The sequence below is a fragment of the Columba livia genome, chromosome 2, assembly GCF_036013475.1.
Source record: "Columba livia isolate bColLiv1 breed racing homer chromosome 2, bColLiv1.pat.W.v2, whole genome shotgun sequence".
Classification (NCBI taxonomy): Eukaryota; Metazoa; Chordata; class Aves; order Columbiformes; family Columbidae; genus Columba; species Columba livia.
Genome location: NC_088603.1, coordinates 163294341 through 163314878, shown reverse-complemented (window position 1 = coordinate 163314878; position 20538 = coordinate 163294341). Strand labels below are relative to the sequence as shown.

At 60.4% G+C, this 20538-nt stretch overlaps 1 protein-coding gene across 40 annotated transcripts in view; it reads right to left on the bottom strand.

The window, feature by feature from the left end:
• SCRIB (scribble planar cell polarity protein) overlaps positions 1 to 20538 on the bottom strand; it is a 133547-nt gene that overhangs the window by 19218 nt on the left and 93791 nt on the right. For 4 of the 40 annotated variants that reach the window (XM_065054811.1, XM_065054814.1, XM_065054815.1 and 1 more), the window contains 9 exons: positions 19706 to 19789; positions 13145 to 13213; positions 9244 to 9294; positions 8623 to 8664; positions 7663 to 7788; positions 6263 to 6370; positions 3762 to 3809; positions 2801 to 2948; positions 970 to 1138 (listed from right to left, as the gene is read on the bottom strand). In XM_065054811.1, coding sequence (XP_064910883.1) covers positions 970 to 1138; positions 2801 to 2948; positions 3762 to 3809; positions 6263 to 6370; positions 7663 to 7788; positions 8623 to 8664; positions 9244 to 9294; positions 13145 to 13213; positions 19706 to 19789 — 845 coding nt within the window. Of the gene's footprint in view, positions 1 to 969; positions 1139 to 2800; positions 2949 to 3761; positions 3810 to 6262; positions 6371 to 7662; positions 7789 to 8622; positions 8665 to 9243; positions 9295 to 13144; positions 13214 to 14533; positions 14921 to 19705; positions 19790 to 20538 lie in introns of all 40 variants that reach the window. The other 36 variants (XM_065054819.1, XM_065054823.1, XM_065054825.1 and 33 more) reach the window with 20 other exon arrangements.

Here is a 20538-nt window from a genome sequence, read left to right as displayed (position 1 = left end):
GTGTTCCGCAGGTCAGGAACACGCACGCAGTCTCTGTGGCTCGGGTGGCAGTCAGAAGGTTTACCACGACTCTGAGCTCTGATTTTTACTGCTCAAGTTTATTTTGATTAAATTTCAGTTTCTGTTCTAGCACGAAAAAGAAGTATTTCAAGAAACACGAATTCAGTCTACTCTACTGCCTTGCCTCTGTCCAAGCGTAAGCAATAAGAAGCTGGACGCCATCTGATGGCTCCAGCCTCACTGCTCCCTAACTCCCACGTGTCAGCATGAGAACAGCAGGCACAGCGGGGCCTCCACGGCAAACAGGGTTCCAGCTGCTGCTGTCCCCACGTGTCAGCATGAGAACAGCAGGCACAGCGGGGCCTCCACGGCAAACAGGGTTCCAGCTGTTGCCGTCCTCGCTCAGAGCCGCTCAGGGCACTTGTTATGGAGAAGTTCCTCAGCAGAGACTGGACGGAAACGATGGGGAGAAGTGGGCTTCAAAATGTCAGGTAAGTGCTTTCTAAGACTGACAGAAAACGTGTTTGTGAAGAGAGGAACGCAGCCCAGACTCAGAAGAGAATCAGACAGGGACATCTTCAGCTTCATCCCAGCGCATCCCTATTTCTATCTGAAGTCTAATGAGACTCTTCCTCATTCCCCAGCTCTACGCCCAACAATTAGAAAAATAACACCAAGGCAACCTAGAGGACAAGCCCAGGAGAACCTGGACACGAGGGTGTGAAAAGCCGCGCCAAGCCTCGGGTCAGCACCGGGGCTCGTCTTGAATCAGCTCTCTCTAAACCCAGCTCCTCCACACGGCCCGCGCGCAGCGGCCGAGGAGCCATTCCGCTGAAAAGGAAGAGCTGGAAAACCTGCCCATTTCTGAGCCGAAGAAGAAATTCTGCCCAGCCCGCTTCCCTGGAAACTGCTGATAATGGGACCCGTCTGACACGCGTGGGTGGTGCTGAGCTGCCCGCTGTGTCTTACCGAGTCGCTGGAGCCTGGATGCTCCTTCCGTTCAGTCTCTCGATCTTGTACTCGACTCCTTCGATGATGACGCTGGACTGCATGCTCGTCTCAGGCACCTGTTTTCCCATCTCACCCTCCTCTGCCTCCTCCTCCAACAGCAGGGCACGTTTCTGCTGCAGTTTTCGAGCTGCCAAGACAAGACAGACTCAGAGCACACAGCGCTCGCTAAACCCCCACAAGGACGCAACCTCCGGGCAGGCCCGGACGCTTATTATCCCCGCAAGTTTGTGCTGGTTTGAGCCCGCACCCTGCCCATGGGAAACACGCCGTCGTCTCTCCTCCGCTCCACTAACGCGTCACAGGTGACAAGCTCTGCACCGGGCCCTCGGTCCCCCCTTCCTTACTGACTGAGCGTCCACCCCTGAGCACTAGCGAGCGCATCACGCCGCGTGTGCTCATCCCGGGCGGGAGGCTGCGTGCAGATCTCCTCCTTCCCCAGGAACCCGCGCGCGGTGCCGGCTCTGATCGTCCCGCTTGCCCGGGAGCCACCAAAGTGCTGGTGACGGGCTCCCACACGTGGCAGTGGCACCAGACACAGGGGTCACCAGAGCAGCGGGGACGGAAGGGACCGGACAGCAGGCTGCTCTGGTGTTCCGGGGGGTCAATCCCAGTGCTGCTCAGTATCTTATCAACGATCTGGATGCAGGAGCTGAATGCACCATTAGCAGGTTTGCTGATAACACTGAACTGGGAGGGGGTGCTGACTCTCTCGAGGGACAGAGGCCTGCAGAGGGATCTGGAGAGACCGAACCCTGGGTGATCATTAGTGCCACGAAATTCAAGCAGCACAAATGCCAGATGCTGCTCGTGGGACAGAGTAACTCTGGACACAAGTATAAATCGGGAGAGGAGCGGCTGGAGAGCAGCCCTGCAGAAAGGGCACTTAATATCGTTCCTCATCAGCTTTTAAAGCAACTCTCAAGCAGGAGGAAATTACATCAGAAAACGGTGGCAGTAACTTCCCTGCTGTCGCAAGGCCTGTGCAAGCTCGGAGCAGCACAGGAGCAACAGCAGCTCTGCCGTGGGTACCACGCGGGGCACTGTGGGCAGCACAGGAGCAACAGCAGCTCTGCCGTGGGTACCACGCGGGGTGCCGTGGGCAGCACAGGAGCAACAGCAGCTCTGCCGTGGGTACCACGCGGGGCACTGTGGGCAGCACAGGAGCAACAGCAGCTCTGCCGTGGGTACCACGCGGGGTGCCGTGGGCAGCACAGGAGCAACAGCAGCTCTGCCGTGGGTACCACGCGGGGCACTGTGGGCAGCACAGGAGCAACAGCAGCTCTGCCGTGGGTACCACACGGGGTGCCGTGGGCAGCACAGGAGCAACAGCAGCTCTGCCGTGGGTACCACGCGGGGCGCCGTGGGCAGCACAGGAGCAACAGCAGCTCTGCCGTGGGTACCACGCGGGGCACTGTGGGCAGCACAGGAGCAACAGCAGCTCTGCCGTGGGTACCACGCAGGGCGCCGTGGGCAGCACAGGAGCAACAGCAGCTCTGCCGTGGGTACCACGCGGGGCTGCTGCACCCAGCCTGGGCGGCTGATACAGAAACATCACCATTTGGGCAGCTTTTCAAAACTTCCTCGGAGCGTTCACCGGGTACAGGAAACGCAGCTCTTCACCAGCCCACACAGAACAGGGCGCACCCACGGACCGCCTGGACGGTCACGTCGGGCTACTCCCAGGCCCTAGGGTTAGAAGCGCTGGATTTCTGGTGTGTGCACCCTCGCGCCTCCCTCAGAGAAACGATTCACTTAAAGGGCCCAATGTCCTCCCAAAATTCCAACGTACCTTCCTCTTCTTTCATTTTCTTCAGGTCGTCCTCTCCTACCAAGGAGACGCGCTTGGGAGGTTTATCCATCTGCTGCTGCTTCACCTCCATCTCGAAATACTTCTGCCTCTCGCGGAAGGATCGCTGCTCGGGGCTGTGCGGGGCCACCTGCCAGAGCCACAGCGGCACTGCCGGCGCCGCCAGCGCGTCCCGCATTGCCCCTCACCTGTCCCGCAGCTGTCCCGCACCTGTCCCAGCCACAGCGGCATTGCCGGCACCGCCAGCGCGTCCCACACCTGTCCCGCACCTGTCCCAGCCACAGCGGCACTGCCGGCGCCACCAGCGCGTCCCGCATTGCCACTCACCTGTCCCGCAACTGTCCCGCACCTGTCCCACGCCTGTCCCACGCCTGTCCCGCACCTGTCCCACGCCTGTCCCGCGCCTGTCCCGCGCCTGTCCCGCACCTGTCCCACGCCTGTCCCACGCCTGTCCCACGCCTGTCCCGCACCTGTCCCGCGCCTGTCCCGCGCCTGTCCCGCGCCTGTCCCACGCCTGTCCCACGCCTGTCCCACGCCTGTCCCACGCCTGTCCCACGCCTGTCCCGCGCCTGTCCCGCGCCTGTCCCGCACCTGTCCCGCACCTGTCCCGCGCCTGTCCCGCACCTGTCCCGCGCCTGTCCCGCACCTGTCCCGCACCTGTCCCACGCCTGTCCCGGCCTGTCCCACGCCTGTCCCACGCCTGTCCCACGCCTGTCCTGTCCCACGCCTGTCCCACGCCTGTCCCGCGCCTGTCCCACGCCTGTCCCGGCCTGTCCCACGCCTGTCCCACGCCTGTCCCACGCCTGTCCCGCACCTGTCCCGCACCTGTCCCGCGCCTGTCGCACACCCTGGGCCCACCCGAGATCCCGCTCCACACCTACGGCCCAGGCGCCCGAATCCCCGCGAGCCCGTCCCAGCTGCAGCCCCGGCCTCCAGATCTCACCTCCGGGGCAGTCCCGGCATTCTCCGCGCTGGTCTGACCAGGCAGCTCCTACGGGCACAAAGCAACGGGCGTGCTCAGCGGGCTTCCCAGCCCTCCCGCCACCGCCACCGGTGCCGCAGAACCGCGCCGCCGCGGCCGCTCACACAGCCCCGGGGCTCGCACAGGACAACGTAGTGCAGGCTCGGCCACCGCGAGCAGCGAGGGCTGAGCTTAAAGTGAGGGGGCAACTGGGACGGACGGTAACACTGAAAAGGGGGAACTGAAAAACGTGTGAAGAAGAGCAGCACAGGGCGCAGCTTAAGACGGGGCAGCTCAGCCTGCCTTTAAATCAGACCCGGCTACCAAAGATTCACTTCTGAGAAGCGGAAACACTGCCAGGAGAGAAACCAGATTTTACCAGCTAAATACCCGAATACGGGTGAGCAGAGCTGCAGGAAAAGAAACTGCACAAAATCCGCCTGGGAACAGGGGTCGGAACTGGAAGAAAATCAGAACTGACAAAAGTTATTAAAAATAGGAAAGTTTCTTTAACTACACAGACAAACGGAAACACAAGAGGAGAGCAAACAACCCACCTTCAACTCAGCCTTCTTCAAACTGCAAAAACTAACCAAGATTTAATTTTGTGTAAGGAGCAAAATCACAGAAAAAGGAAAAGAGCTTCTGGCTGAGAAGCGAACGTCTGGAAACAGAAATTGCTGCTACCACAGAAAACCTGGGAGCAAAGCACACTCACCGCGGGAACACGACAAGCGCTGCCCGACAGCTCGGAACGGAACGGCTTCGAGATGCGCTAGCACGGATCTTTAACTGACGTGTTTAACTGGGTCTAAAAAATAACTACTATGTTCTCAGAGAAAACAAGAAGCGGGCAAAACTAACTTAAGCAGCGGAGCTATCAGTCTGTTCAGTTTCAACAGGACAAATATGCAGAGATTAATAGCTAAAACTAAATAGAAAAGATTAACATGGAACAGGTGCCATGGAGATGAATCTGACACGCTCCTTTGACAGAAAAAATCATTTTTGAAACAAATGAACTGCAGAGATTTGTCTGAGATTTCAAATATCAGTTCTGTGACCAATCTTGCTTAACGTTTTAGTCACCAAATTTGACTCAGAAGCCAGCTGGCGTCCAGGCACGAGTGCGGTCCCCAGGGCTCGGTACTGGGGCACTTCAATCTCTTTATCCATGGCCTGGACGAGGGGATCGAGCGCACCCTCAGTTTGCAGGTGACACCAGGCTGGGTGCAGTGTTGATGTGCTGGAGGGCGGGAAGGCCGTACAGAGCGCTCTGGACCATCTGGATCGATGGGCTGAGGCCAATGGTCTGAGGGTCACCAAGGCCAATGCCGGGTCCTGCACGGGGGTCACACCAACCCCATGGACGCTGCAGCTGGGGAACAGCGGCTGGAGAAGAAAAGGCCCTGGGGGTGTTGGTGCCAGCAGCTGAACATGAGCCAGCGGGTGCCCAGGTGGCCAAGAGGCCACAGCATCCTGGCTGGTCCCAGCACTGGGGTGGCCAGCGGGACCAGCGCAGTGACCATCCCTGTGCTGGGACCTGGGGACAAACCCGAACCCTGGGGGCAGCTCTGGGCCCCTCGCGCCAAGAAACCCTTGAGGTGCTGGAGCGAGTGGAGAGAAGGGAGCGGAGCTGGTGAGGGGCTGGAGCACAAGTGTGATGGAGCGGCTGAGGGACCTGGGGGTTCAGCTGGAGAACAGGAGCTGAGGGGAGACCTTCTGATCTCTGAACTGCCTGAAAGGAGCTTGGAGCCAGGGGGGTCGGGCTCTGCTCCCCAGGAACAAGCGCCAGGAGCAGAGGAAACGGCCTCAAGTTGCCCAGGGGAGGTTGAGGTTGTATGTGGGAACAATTTCTTCCCCAAAGGGCTGTGGGGCATTGAACAGGCTGCCCAGGGCAGTGCTGGAGTCACCAGCCCTGGAGGGCTGGACAGACGGACACGAGGTTCTCAGGACAGGGGGTTGTGCTGGACTGGGCAGTGCTGGGTTAATGGCTGGACTGGATATTAAAGGTCTTTTCCAACCTAACTGATTCTGCGACGCAAGGGTTGCCCTGTTTTGCATGGAGGATGGAGACAACCTCCAGAGGCCTGATCTAGACTGAATGGCTCCATGATTCAAACACATGGAGGGGACAAGGAATAGTTCCAATTAAGCCAGAAGACCATAATCTGATTAAAAGTTCTTCAAAACAGGTTTAGCCTGACCCTGAAAATTCTGAGAGTTTCTTTATGTCACAGCAGCGCGGTTATACAACAGCATCCCCGTGTCCAGGGAGAACACCGGTGACATGGGACGCAGTGACCTTTCAGGACGCGCCGTGTTCATGGACCGGACTCTGCAGGGTGACCACCCGCAGCACCGACAGGCTCAGCTCCCGAGGGGACCCGGCACGCCGCCGCTCCGCAGCAGCTCTTTCTGCTCCCGCCGCCCTCGCTCGCCCGCGAGGCTCCATCTCCCGCGCCCTGCCCGGCGCCGCTCACCTGCGGCTCCAGCAGAGGGTGTGACAAGGGCACTGCCGCAAACGTCTTGTACGCCTGCTTGACGTTGATGGGGATCTCGTCAGGAGAGGGCGGTGAAGGCGGCTTCTGCTACAGGGACAAGGGCAGGAGGTCAAGACAACCACAGATGTTACAGAAGATCACACGCGAGGGAAACGCAGCGCAGCCCTCGGCCTGCAAACCCCAAGAGCGGAATACGGCAGCGGCTCCTGCGGCCGCGGGCGGGAACGTGAGCAGCGTGCCGTATACGTGCTATAGGATACGTGCTCTGAACAGCGGCACCCGGATCACAGCCCGTTCCGCCCCTCTGGTGGCGCGGAATGACAACTCCGGTGCTGCAGATCCTCAGTGCCGGGACCGGAACTCTGTGGCAGACCTCTGGGCCGAGGAGACTGCTGTCCGTCCCTAAGGACTTCCACCCCGCTGCACCTGCGTGTGCACAGCGGAACAGTGGCGCCTGGGGGCTGCACCAGGACCGCCGCACAGCGCACTGAGACCCCTACGCAGGGCTGGACAAGCCACTTTCAGTTCAGTAGAAAATTAAAGATAACCCTGGCAATTTGGGAGCTGTCTTAATGGGAAGGGACCTTTACTCTCCTTTTCTTTTTCAGTGGCTATTACACTTCTGTTTCCAAGACGACCAGTGTGTACTCCTGTGTACTTCAAGGCTAACAGTTCTAGTCTCCCAAATCAGAGTGGCAACCCATTCAGGGACCTACGATCTGGAGACGACCTGTCTTTGGTCTGCAGTCCTCCCCTCACAGAACTCCAGTTACTCAGGAACACCTGAGCAGGTCCACGAGGACCCTCCTATCGCTCGTCACTCGTCTCTGCTGGTCCTCTCCTCGCCCATCTGCCCACGGCCCCTCCTGGCCCATCCAGGGAGGAAGAAGAGCTGGGATGAAGTGCTCAAAGCGCCACCGAAATGGGTGGGAGTGGGGGTGGAAATGACACCACCTTCCCTTCAACCAGAAAGCCAATACCCTTTAGTTGCTCTATTCCTTCAACCCCTCCGGCTGCACTAACTCAGCTTCAGGTGCTTGTGGTTCTTTGCCCTGGACTGAAGATACATGATGTTGTGTGCTGATGTTCCCTTCTGCATGGGCTAAAGAACCGCACATGGAGATCAGAAGAGACTGTAAAACACGTGAATTTGGGCTGATCACGTGGGTGCACTGACCGTGACTGCGTGTCAACAGTGCGGGTTCTTACCTGGGGCATCCAGACTGATGCATTTAAAGCAGCCTTCGCTAAGGCACACGGTCTTTAGGCTGCGCCACCCCCACGGGAGGGCGCGCTCAGCCTACACAGCGGGAAAGCGGCGCTAGAGCAGCCTGGGGCAGACGGACAGAGCTCAGCGAGGAGAACCGCAGGCCACTTACAGAGTTCTGGACACCGAAGCACGGCTCAGGTTGCTGGAAGGGGTTGGGGCTGTCCCCGTCCTCTGAATTATGTGAGGCAGCATTTTGTCGCACTCGGGCGAGAGGCTGAATGACGCCCGGCTTGGTCTGCTCGTGTCAGTGCCACGCAACGGGGAGAGGCAGGGGAGGCGGGGTGAGAGAGACAAAGAGAAACGAGCCGTTAGGGCAGCGAGACGCCTCTGCCATGCAGGTGAACGAGAAATGCATGCACCGGAGCCCAGCGCCTCAGCTCCGCTGCTGCCTGCGGCCCCAGGCTGGGAGCGCGACCGCAGCAAACACGAACACGGCCCTGGCGCCGGCACTTGGGACAGGCAAAGAGACCCAGACCAGCCAGGGTCGCCACAGGGCCAGCGGGTTCCAGAGGGGCCGGGACTCGAGCAAGAATTCGCTGTACAAGAAGCCGCTGCAAGGCTCAGGGGGTATGAGTGTCCAAGCCCGGCGAGCGCGCGCGTCGCGAAGGGAGGATGGCATGGGGAAACGTCAGCCAGGAATGGGAGCCGGCAAACGCTGGGGCTGAAAACGAACTGGGGCCAGCGGGGGCGCCATCAGAAATGCAGACAGAGGAGTCTGAGATGCGCCCTGGACGTCATCACTGTTGGGTGCTGTGTGGAACCGAACAAAACATCTAATACTACCGAGCGCAGAAGCAGGAATTGAGAAAGCCAGCAAAAGCTACCCGAGTGAAAGCTGCACGGGGAAATGGGAATAAAAGCTGCAGAAACACTCGCATCAAGTTTTCAACTTGACAATGTTTAGACCTAGTGCATTTGTACAAACTCGAGGTACAGTGGAGGATGGAAGATGGAATAAGAACCGACAGAGACTTGCAGGGCTGGGAGCGAGCACACAGGCCAGGCCATCTCCCCGTGCTGCAGAACGCACAGGGACACTGCAATGAGGTCTTATGGCGGGTGTACTCACCGATTTACTGTCATCCTGTGACGTGATGAAGTTAATGGAAGCCTGAAAATAGAAATACACATGTAAATTTGGAGACCTTACAGGAAGCCTTTAGTTTTCCCTGCTCCATACAAGGAGAACTATGGAACTCCCAAGCGCTGCCCGCCGTGTAGAGGGAAAGCGCCCAAGCCCCCACCAACCCCGCCCAACCTGCGCCGAACCTGCGCCGAACCTGCGCCGAACCTGCGCCGAACCTGCTCCTCCGCGCGGGGAACAGCCCGGCGCGCACACAGGCGCTGCTCCCGGTTGCTCTGCGATGCGAGGAGGCGCAAGCAGCTCTGCTCATCTGCAGGCACCGCGCCCTCCCTCCCATCTCCCATCTCATCTCCCATCTCCGCTGCAGCTCGGCCGGTCCCGCCCTGTGCACAGCCCTGCGCCTGCGCCGGCGCCGAGCTCCAGCGAAGCCACCAGCGCCCAGCGTCAGCGGTGCCGCAGCAGCGGGCGAGCGGACGGGGCTGCGCTGCGCAGCCAAACTGGGACACGGGGCATGGGACATGGGACACGGGGCACGGGACATGGGGCGAGGGCAGCGGCGCCGGGACAGCAGGAGCAGCAGCCACACGGCACACCAGCAGCACTTACAAAGCGGGTCTCCCTGCCCGAGAGGTGAGCGGGACGAGGGGCCGCAGGCGTCTGCAGAGGGGACACGCCAGGGACGACCACCGGGGACAGCGGGAGAGAAAACGGAGAGAGCAGGTTTTCCGCGTGAGAGGCTGAGACGAGCAGCGTTCCCGCCCAGAGCGCTGTGACCGGAGCTGCCGCGTCCGCGCCGCGGGGCGCCCCTCTGGGCACACACGGCCCCGCGGCCAGCGCCTCCGTCCCCAGACACCGAGAGCTCTGGCCAGCCCGGAGCAGCGACACGGCCCCAGGCCACGGGATTCAACCGCCCCCGAGCTCTGAAATAAGCCTATAAATCTGGCTGCACTGCGAGATGCCAAAAGCGAAGACTTTACATCAAAAATAGATGGCGGCAGAGAATTAAGAGATGCGGTTCCTTGGAACTCCTGTGCTGGAGCAGCCACCTGAAGGTCAAGTCTCCCGAGTCCCAGCAAAAGGACAAGCCCCGAGGCCAGGGACTGCCCTGCGTCCTTCAGGATCACCTGCTGGACCCGTTCCACTTTGTGTAACATTCGCCGTCCAGAGAGAACTGAACCCACCGCGCGGCGCCTCCCCGGGCGAGCAGGACACTGCCACACGAACGCCGAATCACGCAGAGCGGCAGAAGCTCCCGCGCCAACGCGGGGTCGAGAACACGGGAGCCGGAGCAGCGGCCCAGCTCCGTGACACCGAGGCAGCTCCAGGAACACCTGCCAGTCGCTCATTCAGAGCGGCCGCAGACCAAGGGAGGAAAAGAGGCTATCGAATGACACACGGACTGGATCTCAGAAATCAAAGCAGCGAGCAAACCTGCTGAAGACATTAAAAGGCTAAAATAAAGGATAAAGTAATGAAATTTGCTATAAGTGCTTTAAGAATCTGATAGAATATCACTGAACAGAGAGATAAAACAGGAAAACAAAAAAAAAGCTGTATAGATTACTCAATATGTGGCTCAAGCTACAGAGAATTCATGACACAAAATCCTGAAGTGACAGAGCAGACCACAAATTACAGTGAGTGCCCCATAAAGGAGCTTGAGACACGCAACTTAAACCAGAAAGACGCTCCTGGGGTGCTGTGAACCCCGTCAGACCGTCAGTGAGATCCGTCTGCTCCCAGAGCCACGGGGAACAAAGCGAGCGGTGCCACCTGGGCAGCGTCCCCGGCCAGAGCAGGGAGCGCGACGGAAGACAAAAGGGGCACTGCTGCCGCAGGAGGGGATGGTGACGAGCCACGAGACTCTACGGGCAGACAAGTGACCCGTGAGCAAGCCCACCTGGGTCAGAAGAGCGGGCGGCGTGACCGCCAGAGGCTGCTGGTGGCACGGACGTGGGCACTGAGCCTCCCACGGCAAAACACTGATCAACAGACACATCGGGGCACCAGGAAAGCTGCCTGTGGCAAACTGGAACGAGGGACACTGCATCACCAAGGCCAATGCCGGGTCCTGCACGGGGGTCACACCAACCCCATGGACGCTGCAGCTGGGGAACAGCGGCTGGAGAAGAAAAGGCCCTGGGGGTGTTGGTGCCAGCGGCTGAACATGAGCCAGCGGGTGCCCAGGTGGCCAAGAGGCCACAGCATCCTGGCTGGTCCCAGCACTGGGGTGGCCAGCGGGACCAGCGCAGCGACCGTCCCTGTGCTGGACCTGGGGACAAACCCGAACCCTGGGGGCAGCTCTGGGCCCCTCACGCCAAGAGACCCTTGAGGTGCTGGAGCGAGTGCAGAGAAGGGAGCGGAGCTGGTGAGGGGCTGGAGCACAAGTGTGATGGAGACTGAGGGACCTGGGGGGTTCAGCTGGAGAACAGGAGCTGAGGGGAGACCTTCTGATCTCTGAACTGCCTGAAAGGAGCTTGGAGCCAGGGGGGTCGGGCTCTGCTCCCCAGGAACAAGCGCCAGGAGCAGAGGAAACGGCCTCAAGTTGCCCAGGGGAGGTTGAGGTTGGATGTGGGAACAATTTCTTCCCCAAAGGGCTGTGGGGCATTGAACAGGCTGCCCAGGGCAGTGCTGGAGTCACCAGCCCTGGAGGGCTGGACAGACGGACACGAGGTTCTCAGGACAGGGGGCAGTGCCAGATTCAGGTTATGGTTGGAATCGGTGATCTCGAGGGTCTCTTCCATACAAATGATTCCAGGATTTTATGATCAAATACTCGTTTAAAAAAGTGTGAAAGAGCAGCCAAATACTGGCGCTGGCATCCAGAAAGACGCAGACTTGGCACCTCTAGAGTATTTCAGAATTTGACTGGACATGGCCTTGAGCAACCTGACCTAACTGGACCTGCTCCACGCGTGGTCTTTGCCTTGCTTCCCGCATCGTTCCAGGAGCAGCCCCACGGCCGCCCTTTGGGATCCGGGCTGCTTCTTCACGTAAGAGCCGAGGATCTCTAAAGACAGGGCAAATTAATACCTTGATATCATTCTACTGTAGAATTATCAGTACTATCCCCACCACATTCCTTCTACATAGAAAGAACCCAATCTCAAAGAAAATTTGTGCTTTGGTAAAAGGAAAACCTGGAAACAGCCCCGAATAAACCTCCACTCAGCACACAGCTGCTGTTGTAAAAACAAATAAGAAACCACACAGAGCTGGAACAGGAAGCATTGAAATAGTAGTGCTGCAATGAACAGTGTCCCTTCTGATCCTTCAGTGTCCCCGGTGGTGACCCAGTGCCACGGGCTGTCGGAGCTGAGGGAGCCGTGGGACGGGCCGGGATCGGCAGCAGACGGACCCGACTGCTGCGCAGTGCGGATCCAGCGCGGATCCAGCGCGGATCCAGTGCGGACCCAGCGCGGATCCAGCGCGGACCCAGTGCGGATCCAGCGCGGATCCAGTGCGGATCCAGCGCGGACCCAGTGCGGATCCAGCGCGGACCCAGTGCGGACCCAGTGCGGATCCAGTGCGGATCCACCGTCCTGTCCGCTGCCCCTTCCCCAGTCACCGCTCGTCACCCCGCCCCAGCCGGTGCCGTGCACCCCGCTACGCTGAGCTAACGGAGCCAACACGCAGCTTCTGTCCCGCTCAGAGAGCCGGACCGGCCCAGCGCACGCGGGCAAGCGCCGGGGCAGCGGGACCACAGCCCCGAGCGCGCCTGCACTGCAGAAGTGCGACAGACACAGAACGGCTGAGGATGAAGTGCAAAGTACCATTTCCAGTTCTTACAGCCCCTAATACGAAAAACAATAACGTGCAATGACTGTGAGGGGAAACTTTACAAAAATCCATTGAATAGTATTTACGTTCAAAAGTCTCAATGACCTTGTGAAACCCACTGCCACGGGGTAAGAGTGAAACGGAAGACTTAGCAAGATGTAAAAGAGATGGTCAGAGCTGACGTGAGAAACAGGAACAGCTGCTGAGAACAGGTAAAGCTTGCCACAAAACAAACCCCGAAGTTACAAGAACTGAAGGAAGACCCCGTTGCAGAGGGAAAGCCGGGCTCTAGAGTCTGAGAAGCTGCTCCGCAGGGGCAGGGGAGCCCGCACTGCTGGGGGTTCCTGCGGCACCACACACGAGGGGCCTCCGGAGACTGCACAGCGACAGCTCGCAGACCTGGCTCCTCCAAAGCCCCGCTGCTCCGTCCTCTGCCGGAGTTACCCCGCGTGAGGCTCCGGGGAGGCCATTCTCAACAAGACAGAGCGCTACCATTGGGTAGTCGCTCCGGGCACCCTGCTGCTCATTGCTCTCCGAACTAAGTCACCCCCCAGAGAAATAACTTTCTGCTGAGTTTGTGACCTCCTGTGTCTCTGAGACGTCTGGGGGAGCAGAGTCTCCCCCAGGTTCTCCAGGGGCCCCTGGGAAGGACAGCCCTCCACCCCAAAGCCAGCGCTCAGCTCCCCGGACGAGCGCCCCCGCCTGTCCCACCCGGGGACACGCTCACCTGATGGTTCCCAGGAGAGCAGGGGGTTTCACGCCTGGAATTTCCTGCCCCAGACTCGCCTGCAGGAGCCTGAAAGAGAGAAGAAAGAAAGAAAGAAGAAAGAAAGAAAGAAGAAAGAAAGAAAGAAGAAAGAAAAGAAAGAAGTAAGAAAGAAGAAGGAAAGAAAGAAGAAAGAAAGAAAGAAAGAAAGAAGAAAGAAAGAAGAAAGAAAGAAGAAAGAAAAGAAAGAAAGAAGAAAGAAAGATCCTCGTCAGCACTGTCAGGACAGAATGTGGCTCCACGGGCTGGGCGCCTCACGCCTCCCGCTCCGCAGCCCTGCGCTGCGCAGCACGCGCGGTCACAGCCCGCAGGGACGGGGCTTTCGGCGCCCTTTGCCAGTGCAGCCCGCGGACACGCTGCTCCAGCACGTCAGCACGTGCAGATGGGAACCGGGCCCCTCCGACAGCACGTGGAACCGGACGAGCTCCAGCTGACCGTGACACCCCCGCAGGCCGAGGACAGCCCGCAGGCATCAGCTCTGCCTTCAACAGGGCCAGCGCTCTGACCACTGCTGGCTGACCCCTGAGCCTGCATGTCCATAGTGCCCAAACCACAGCCGCTGTCTTCTAACGTACGGGGAGGCTACAGAGGTTCAGCTCTGCCTCACTCTGCCTGCACACCCGTGAAAACACGTTCTCACCAAGGAACTGGCTACAAACACCCAAGGGACCGGAGCTGGCTGTTGCTTGTTTGAGCTTTTGCTTCTGTGTGTGGCAGCTGTTTGTGGTTTTTTGCTTCTCTTGCTTTTCAGACCTTCCGAAAGGCTGAGAAAGGAAAAGGGGAAAGTGGTGTGGTGCTGATCTGGAATATGGTATCTTTGTGTCTAGTCCTTGCTCTGCCACAGGCGCCCTCTGCAACAGTCAGACAGTTAAATACAGACTTCCAAGACCAAAAAGCCAAGTTCTCCCCTGAAATCTGAAAGTCCAGATAGGCTGAGGTGTGTCACGCACAGCAAGCCCCCGGGCTGCAGATTAACTGTGCCAGCTGCGCCGCCTCCTAGAGTCAGAGGTCTAGGACCGGCCGTGTTTGTTTGGGCCCAGGAACACCCGTGTGATGCCACCACCAATCTCCAACGAGCCCTGCCAGCTCCCCGCGGCGACAACTGGTGCAGACAGGGGCCACGGCGCCCTGCCCCGCTCCTGCCCCAGCGAGAGCCGGGGCTGCCGACAGCGCCGTGTCCCGCAGAGCTCAGCAGCACGCTCGGCAACAACGGGGAACGTTAGTGCTGGGAGACAATGGTCCACACACCACACTCGAGAAGCGCGTGTTAGGGGGGATCAGGCTCGGCAGGACGCGGGCGGCCGCCACGGCGTGACCACGTGCCACACACCGCATGCCAGGGCTGCTTGCCTTGGAGTACAGGTTGGTCTTCAGCACGCCCCCCTTGCCGTAGCCCAGGGGCGGCCCCCCCAGCGCCGTGCCCCTGCGGTTGGCCACCACGAAGGGGTTCTCGCTGAAGAGGATGGGCTGGGAGTCGATCAGACACTCTTGCTCTGGCGCCTCTGGCGTCTGGTCCTGGGACAGGGGGCAGCCCGCGGGATCCTGCTTGTCTCGCTGGGGCTTTTCTGCCCCGCTCGTGCGCGCGTCGGGCGGCGCGGGGTCCCGGGGGCGGGCGGGCGCGCTCCCGACGGGGCCCGCAGCCGCGGCTGGGGCCGAGTCCCGGCTGTCCTGCGCCGGCAGCGGCAGCACGGCCCCGGCGCCCTCCATGCCGGACCTGGCCTTAATATACTGAACGAGCTGAGAGGAAACAAAAGGATCAGAAGGAAACATGGAGAACAGAGTCAAGGAGAGGAGGGAGAAAATACAGAGCAGCTGGTGCTGCTGAAGGACAGGGGAGAGAGGAATGCCAGTGCTGATGCCCACACGACCACCCCTTCCCCCGCTCTGGCACCAGTCCCGGGACCCCCAGTGGTGCTTCCAAGAGCAGAGCTGAGGACCCGGCTGTCAGCACGTGAAACACGCCGAGCTGACGGGCACGAGCGCTCCCCGCACACCCAGCTGCCCGCACACCCAGCTCCCCGCACACCCAGCTGCCCGCACACCCAGCTCCCCGCACACCCAGCTGCCCGCACACCCTGCACACCCTGCTGCCTGCACACCCAGCTCCCCGCACACCCTGCACACCCCGCACACCCTGCACACCCAGCTGCCTGCACACCCCGCACACCCTGCACACCCAGCTGCCTGCACACCCTGCTGCCTGCACACCCTGCACACCCAGCTGCCCGCACACCCTGCACACCCTGCTGCCTGCACACCCAGCTCCCCGCACACCCTGCACACCCAGCTCCCTGCACACCCTGCTGCCTGCACACCCTGCACACCCAGCTGCCCGCACACCCAGCTCCCCGCACACCCTGCTGCCTGCACACCCTGCACACCCAGCTGCCCGCACACCCAGCTCCCCGCACACCCTGCTGCCTGCACACCCTGCACACCCAGCTCCCCGCACACCCTGCTGCCTGCACACCCTGCACACCCAGCTGCCTGCACACCCAGCTCCCTGCACACCCAGCTCCCCGCACACCCAGCTCCCTGCACACCCTGCACACCCAGCTGCCCGCACACCCAGCTCCCCGCACACCCTGCTGCCTGCACACCCTGCACACCCAGCTGCCCGCACACCCAGCTCCCCGCACACCCTGCTGCCTGCACACCCTGCACACCCAGCTGCCCGCACACCCAGCTCCCCGCACACCCTGCTGCCTGCACACCCTGCACACCCAGCTCCCCGCACACCCTGCTGCCTGCACACCCTGCACACCCAGCTGCCTGCACACCCAGCTCCCTGCACACCCAGCTCCCCGCACACCCTGCTCCCCGCACACCCTGCACACCCAGCTCCCCGCACACCCGGCTCCCCACACACCCCGCCTGGCTGCAGCAGCTCTCCAGACTCGGCTGCTCCCCAGCAAAGCCCCATCCCACCGCAGCACATCCCCGATGCAGCGCCGCCATCGCACGCCGAACACAGCTGTCTCACCCCAGCGCACTTTCAGGTATTTCCAGCACCGTCACACAGAACAACGCCTCTCACCTCGCTCGAGCGCGCTTCCATACAGTCACACAGCTATCACCACGTCACCTATCCCATGCAGTCCCACCACACCTTGAGGGGCAAACACGCTTTTACAGCCCCACTTCACCATAACACACACCAACAAGCAACGGGCGGCTGAGGAGCAGCGAGCCGCACAGACCCCTTGTTGCGCTCACTGAAGCAGGACTGGAACCCAGCTCCAGTTCTGCCAGCGCTCAGCTGCTCCGTCCCAGACGAAGCACCCACCTTCCCTCGGGCAATGCCAAAGAGAGACACGTTACCCCCGCCACAGCCTTCTCCAGCGCAGCAGAGACACCGGAGAGCAGCCAGCCAAGCTCCCTCTCTCCGGGCGCCGGCCGGGGAGCAGAAAGACCCTCTGCTCGGGGCACGTTCTCCAGCACGAGTCACGCAGCGTCCACAGAAATAGCTCTGCGGGGCCGGGCGGGCTGCGAGTACAGCGGCAGCTGCGAGGCTCCGGATTCCTGAGCCCTTCCCCAGCGCTCGCCCAGCCCAAAGCGGCGGCTGACACAGCCCTGGCTCCTATCGGGTTTCTTCAGGCGCTAAACCCCTGCTGCCCTCAGAAATGTTGCTATTGTAGCTATGTGCCTTTCCAATGTACAAAACACCTACAAAACCCAAAACCAACCCACTGAAACAAAAACAACCAACAAAATCCCCAAAACAAGACACATCCAAATTCCAACCTTTTTTCCCGGAGTGCCACAAATTACAGCAGCAAGCTGCAGCACTTGTTGCAGCGCGCAGGAGGTGACGCCGGCCGACAGGAGCTTTGAGGACATGACCTGTCCGTTCGGGCGCAGTAACGACACCGCTGCGCGCTGCCCCGCAGCACGGATCGGGACCCCGCCGCCTCCGCGCCGAAGGGCACGGCACCGGCCCGCCGCTCCAGCCGGTCCCTCCACCACCAGCGCCTCCTTTGCTTTGCCAAGGGAGGACTGACCAAGGCCTGGAGGGCACAGTGGAGCCGGACGTCCCCCGGCACCCCTGAGGTCCCGCGGGCCACGGGGAGCTCAGGTCCCGCTCGTCCACGGGCAGGGCTGGAACCGAGCGCCATGACCCGCCGTTCGGGCTCCAGCGCCGCTGCGGCCGCTGTGCCGGCGCGGCTGCCGCCTCCCGTGCGCACCGGCGGCTATTTCTGTCAGACGAGCGGCCATTTCTATTCCGGGTAAGAAACGACAGTGCCGTGTGCTCTTCCCAGCCCTGCCTCTGTCACCCCTGTCGAGCAGCCACGACAACTGTGTTCTACCCGCCACCCAACACAAACACTCAAGAAATGCACCTGCAGTTCCGATCCATCGCTTTGCCACAGAGGCTGAAACAAATCTAATCTTAAATCTAATGAACAAGTACAGAGAAAGAATCAGTGCTTGGAAACTGAAGAGAAACACATTGAGACTGATAAGCAGAGACTGTTAATGAACTAACTATAGTGATACGCTACTGAGAGATGTGAAGTCTCCTCCATTGCTTACAGACCAGAAAGCAAAGCTGGATTTCCAGCGTGTGCTGCGTCAGACGCAGCCCTTCAGAGCTGCGCTTCTCAGGCCTGCGCTGCGCGCAAGACAGAGCGCGCGCCCGCTCCCCAGCGACTGCGACGCAGCGCCCGGCACCGCTGTGCGCCGGCACCCCGCGCACGAGCGACTGCGGAGCGGGTGCAGCCGCGAGCACCAGATGAGCGTTCCCATGCAGCTTCCAACGGGGGTTTAACAGTGTACAAACAAACAGACATCTCAGTAAGCCCGATAAATCTTGCCCACTAAAGGACCAATACAGGGCAATACAGATTAATGCAAGACAGACAACTAGCTGCCCCCTTCTTCGGGGCAGTTCCCGGGGAATCCTCGTGACAAATTCCACTCAGCCTATAGTGGTCAGGACAGGGGTCGGCACCTCCTGCTCAACGGTGCACCTGCAACACCAGACTCGTAGGCACCGTTTGGAGAATGTACGTGGTGAGGAAGCTGGCACAGAGACAGGAGGAAAAACACTGAGGGCACTGGGCATTAGTCAGCTGAACGCAGTCAGAGCGTCTGGAGACGGACAACGCGTTACCTGGACCGCGTGCTTTGTGTCGGCCGGACCGACCCGCGTCTGTCAGCCCCAGCGGGGCCGGCGGCTCCCGGGGAGCGTCCTTGGAGCCGTCTCCCCGTCCCGCCCCCCGGGCAGACCGGCCATTTCCAGCAGAGCAGAGACGGGGCTGGCAAACGACAGCTGGAAAAAGAGAACCGCGGGCCCCAGTTGGCCCTGCCCCTGCAGCGGGACATTTACAGCTGCCGCCCGCGCGCTCCGGCGTGCCGGCGCGTCCAGCCCGCGTTCCGGCCCGGCGTTCCTGCGCGGACAGGCGGCTGCGGCACGAGCTGCCCGGCGGCACCGGGCGCCCAGCACGCAGGCAGCTGCCGCGTCGGGCTGGCTCTGCCCTGCCCTCCAGCTGCCGCGTTACACGGAGAGCTGCTAAAAATATGTTAGAGCTTTGCCTGATAATACTTTCTGTGTGAACAGCCAGGAGAGAAAACCCAAAAGCTGGGGAGTATGGGGAGGAACAAAACACGACAAAGCTGGAGAAAAGCAGGGCTGTAATCAGTGTGAAAGCAGAAAGCAAGAGAGCCTGAAGTCAACGAGAGGACAGATGGACAGGAGAGGGACCTGTCTGGATGGAATGAGGTGGACAGTGAAGGTAAAAGAGATGATCCCGAAACAATGGAATGGGAATGCGGGATCTATGATCAGAGTGAAGGGATCGCTCTTGCTGCCGGAGGAGGTGAGGACCGGAGTGTGAGGAAGCAGGCAGAAGCCCGGTGCACTAGGCATGATGCAGGCAAGATAAACCACGGCCAAGGGAAGCGAGGAGGTGAGGTAAGGTTTTAAACAACACAGGAGAGACAGACGACTTTGTGAAGCTGTGAAATGTGGGCTTCTCTTGGCTGAGCTGCCACCGCGCACCAGGGACTGGAACGCAGGTCCCGGGGCAGGAGCACCCAAGGCTGTGCCAGGACCGAGTCACGATGCACAACCGCTGACGCTTTGCCTTTGCAGTCCTGGATGGATCTCGATTTAGTACTTTTGGCACCAGCACCCCCCATCCCTCCTCGCTAAACACCATCCGCAATGAATTCACGCACAACTCTGTCAGAAGGCATCCTCCCTCGCTCCGCTCAGCTTCCAGCCGTTCCTCCCTCGCACGCCCCCTCTCCGCTGGGCTGTCCCTTCTGCCGCAACCAGGGCGCTTTCCTGTCTCGGCAATTACCCGGGCCGCCTCCCTTTCCAAAATGCCAAGTGACGCGGCTCCCTGCTCTCCCCAGTTTCTTGTTCTCATCTTTCTTTGTGGCTACCTCCTGTTCCACCCTGCCCGGTTCTACCGCGGTTCCGCTCCCGTGTCCCGGTGCAGGGCGTCGCCACCTCCCCTGGCGGCGCCGTCGGCCCCGCGCAGCCCGCGCCCAGCCCGCGCCCCGGCCCGCACTTACGGAGCGGTTCCCGCGCTGCAGGCCGCTGCTGGGCAGGGCAGCCAGGGTCCGGTAGTCCAGCCGCAGCGGCTCGCTCGTGGCGCTCTGGAGAGGGCAGGGGAGGAGAGAGACAACACCGGGAGGAGATCAGGCCAGAGGTCACCTACATCCCCTAGACACAGCGACTAAAAGGAAACCACCCCCGGCAATAACCAAGGCTTATCTCCAGGCTCTGCAGGAAGTCCCCACTGATGGAAAATGAACCAGACACAAACATGGCAGAGGCTTGAGAAACACTGCAGAGGCGCCGTCGCTCTGGGTCCCCACAGGTGCACAGGTCCCCCCCTGCTCCTGCCACACGTGCACACGTCCAGTCCCTCGTGCGGGGAGAGAACGTGACGTACCTACCGGTGTCCTCCAAAGAGCACCTGAAAGGCTTACGGCCTGGATTTGGAGACACTGGGGAAGGCACATCTATAACTCCTCTACAGCATCACAGAACCACAGTGTCCTGAGCTGGAGGGACCCACAGGATCACGGGTTCCAGCTCCTGTCCCTGCCCAGGACACCCCACAGGTCACCCCGTGTGTCTGAGGCCGGTGTCCAGTCTCTTGTTGAACACTGTCGGGTTGGGCCGTGACCCCTCCCTGGGAGCCTGTTCAGTGTCCAGCACCTCTGGGGAAGAACCTTTTCCCCATGTCCCACTGCCCCCGGCACAGCTCCGGCCGTTCCCTGGGCCCCCCCATCAGTATCTTTTCTCCACCTTAACTCACACTCATTGTATAATTTTGTTTGATTTCACTCCCCGTTTGCATTTTTTGGCTTTTCTAATTCTAGCCATTGTTTTTCACCAT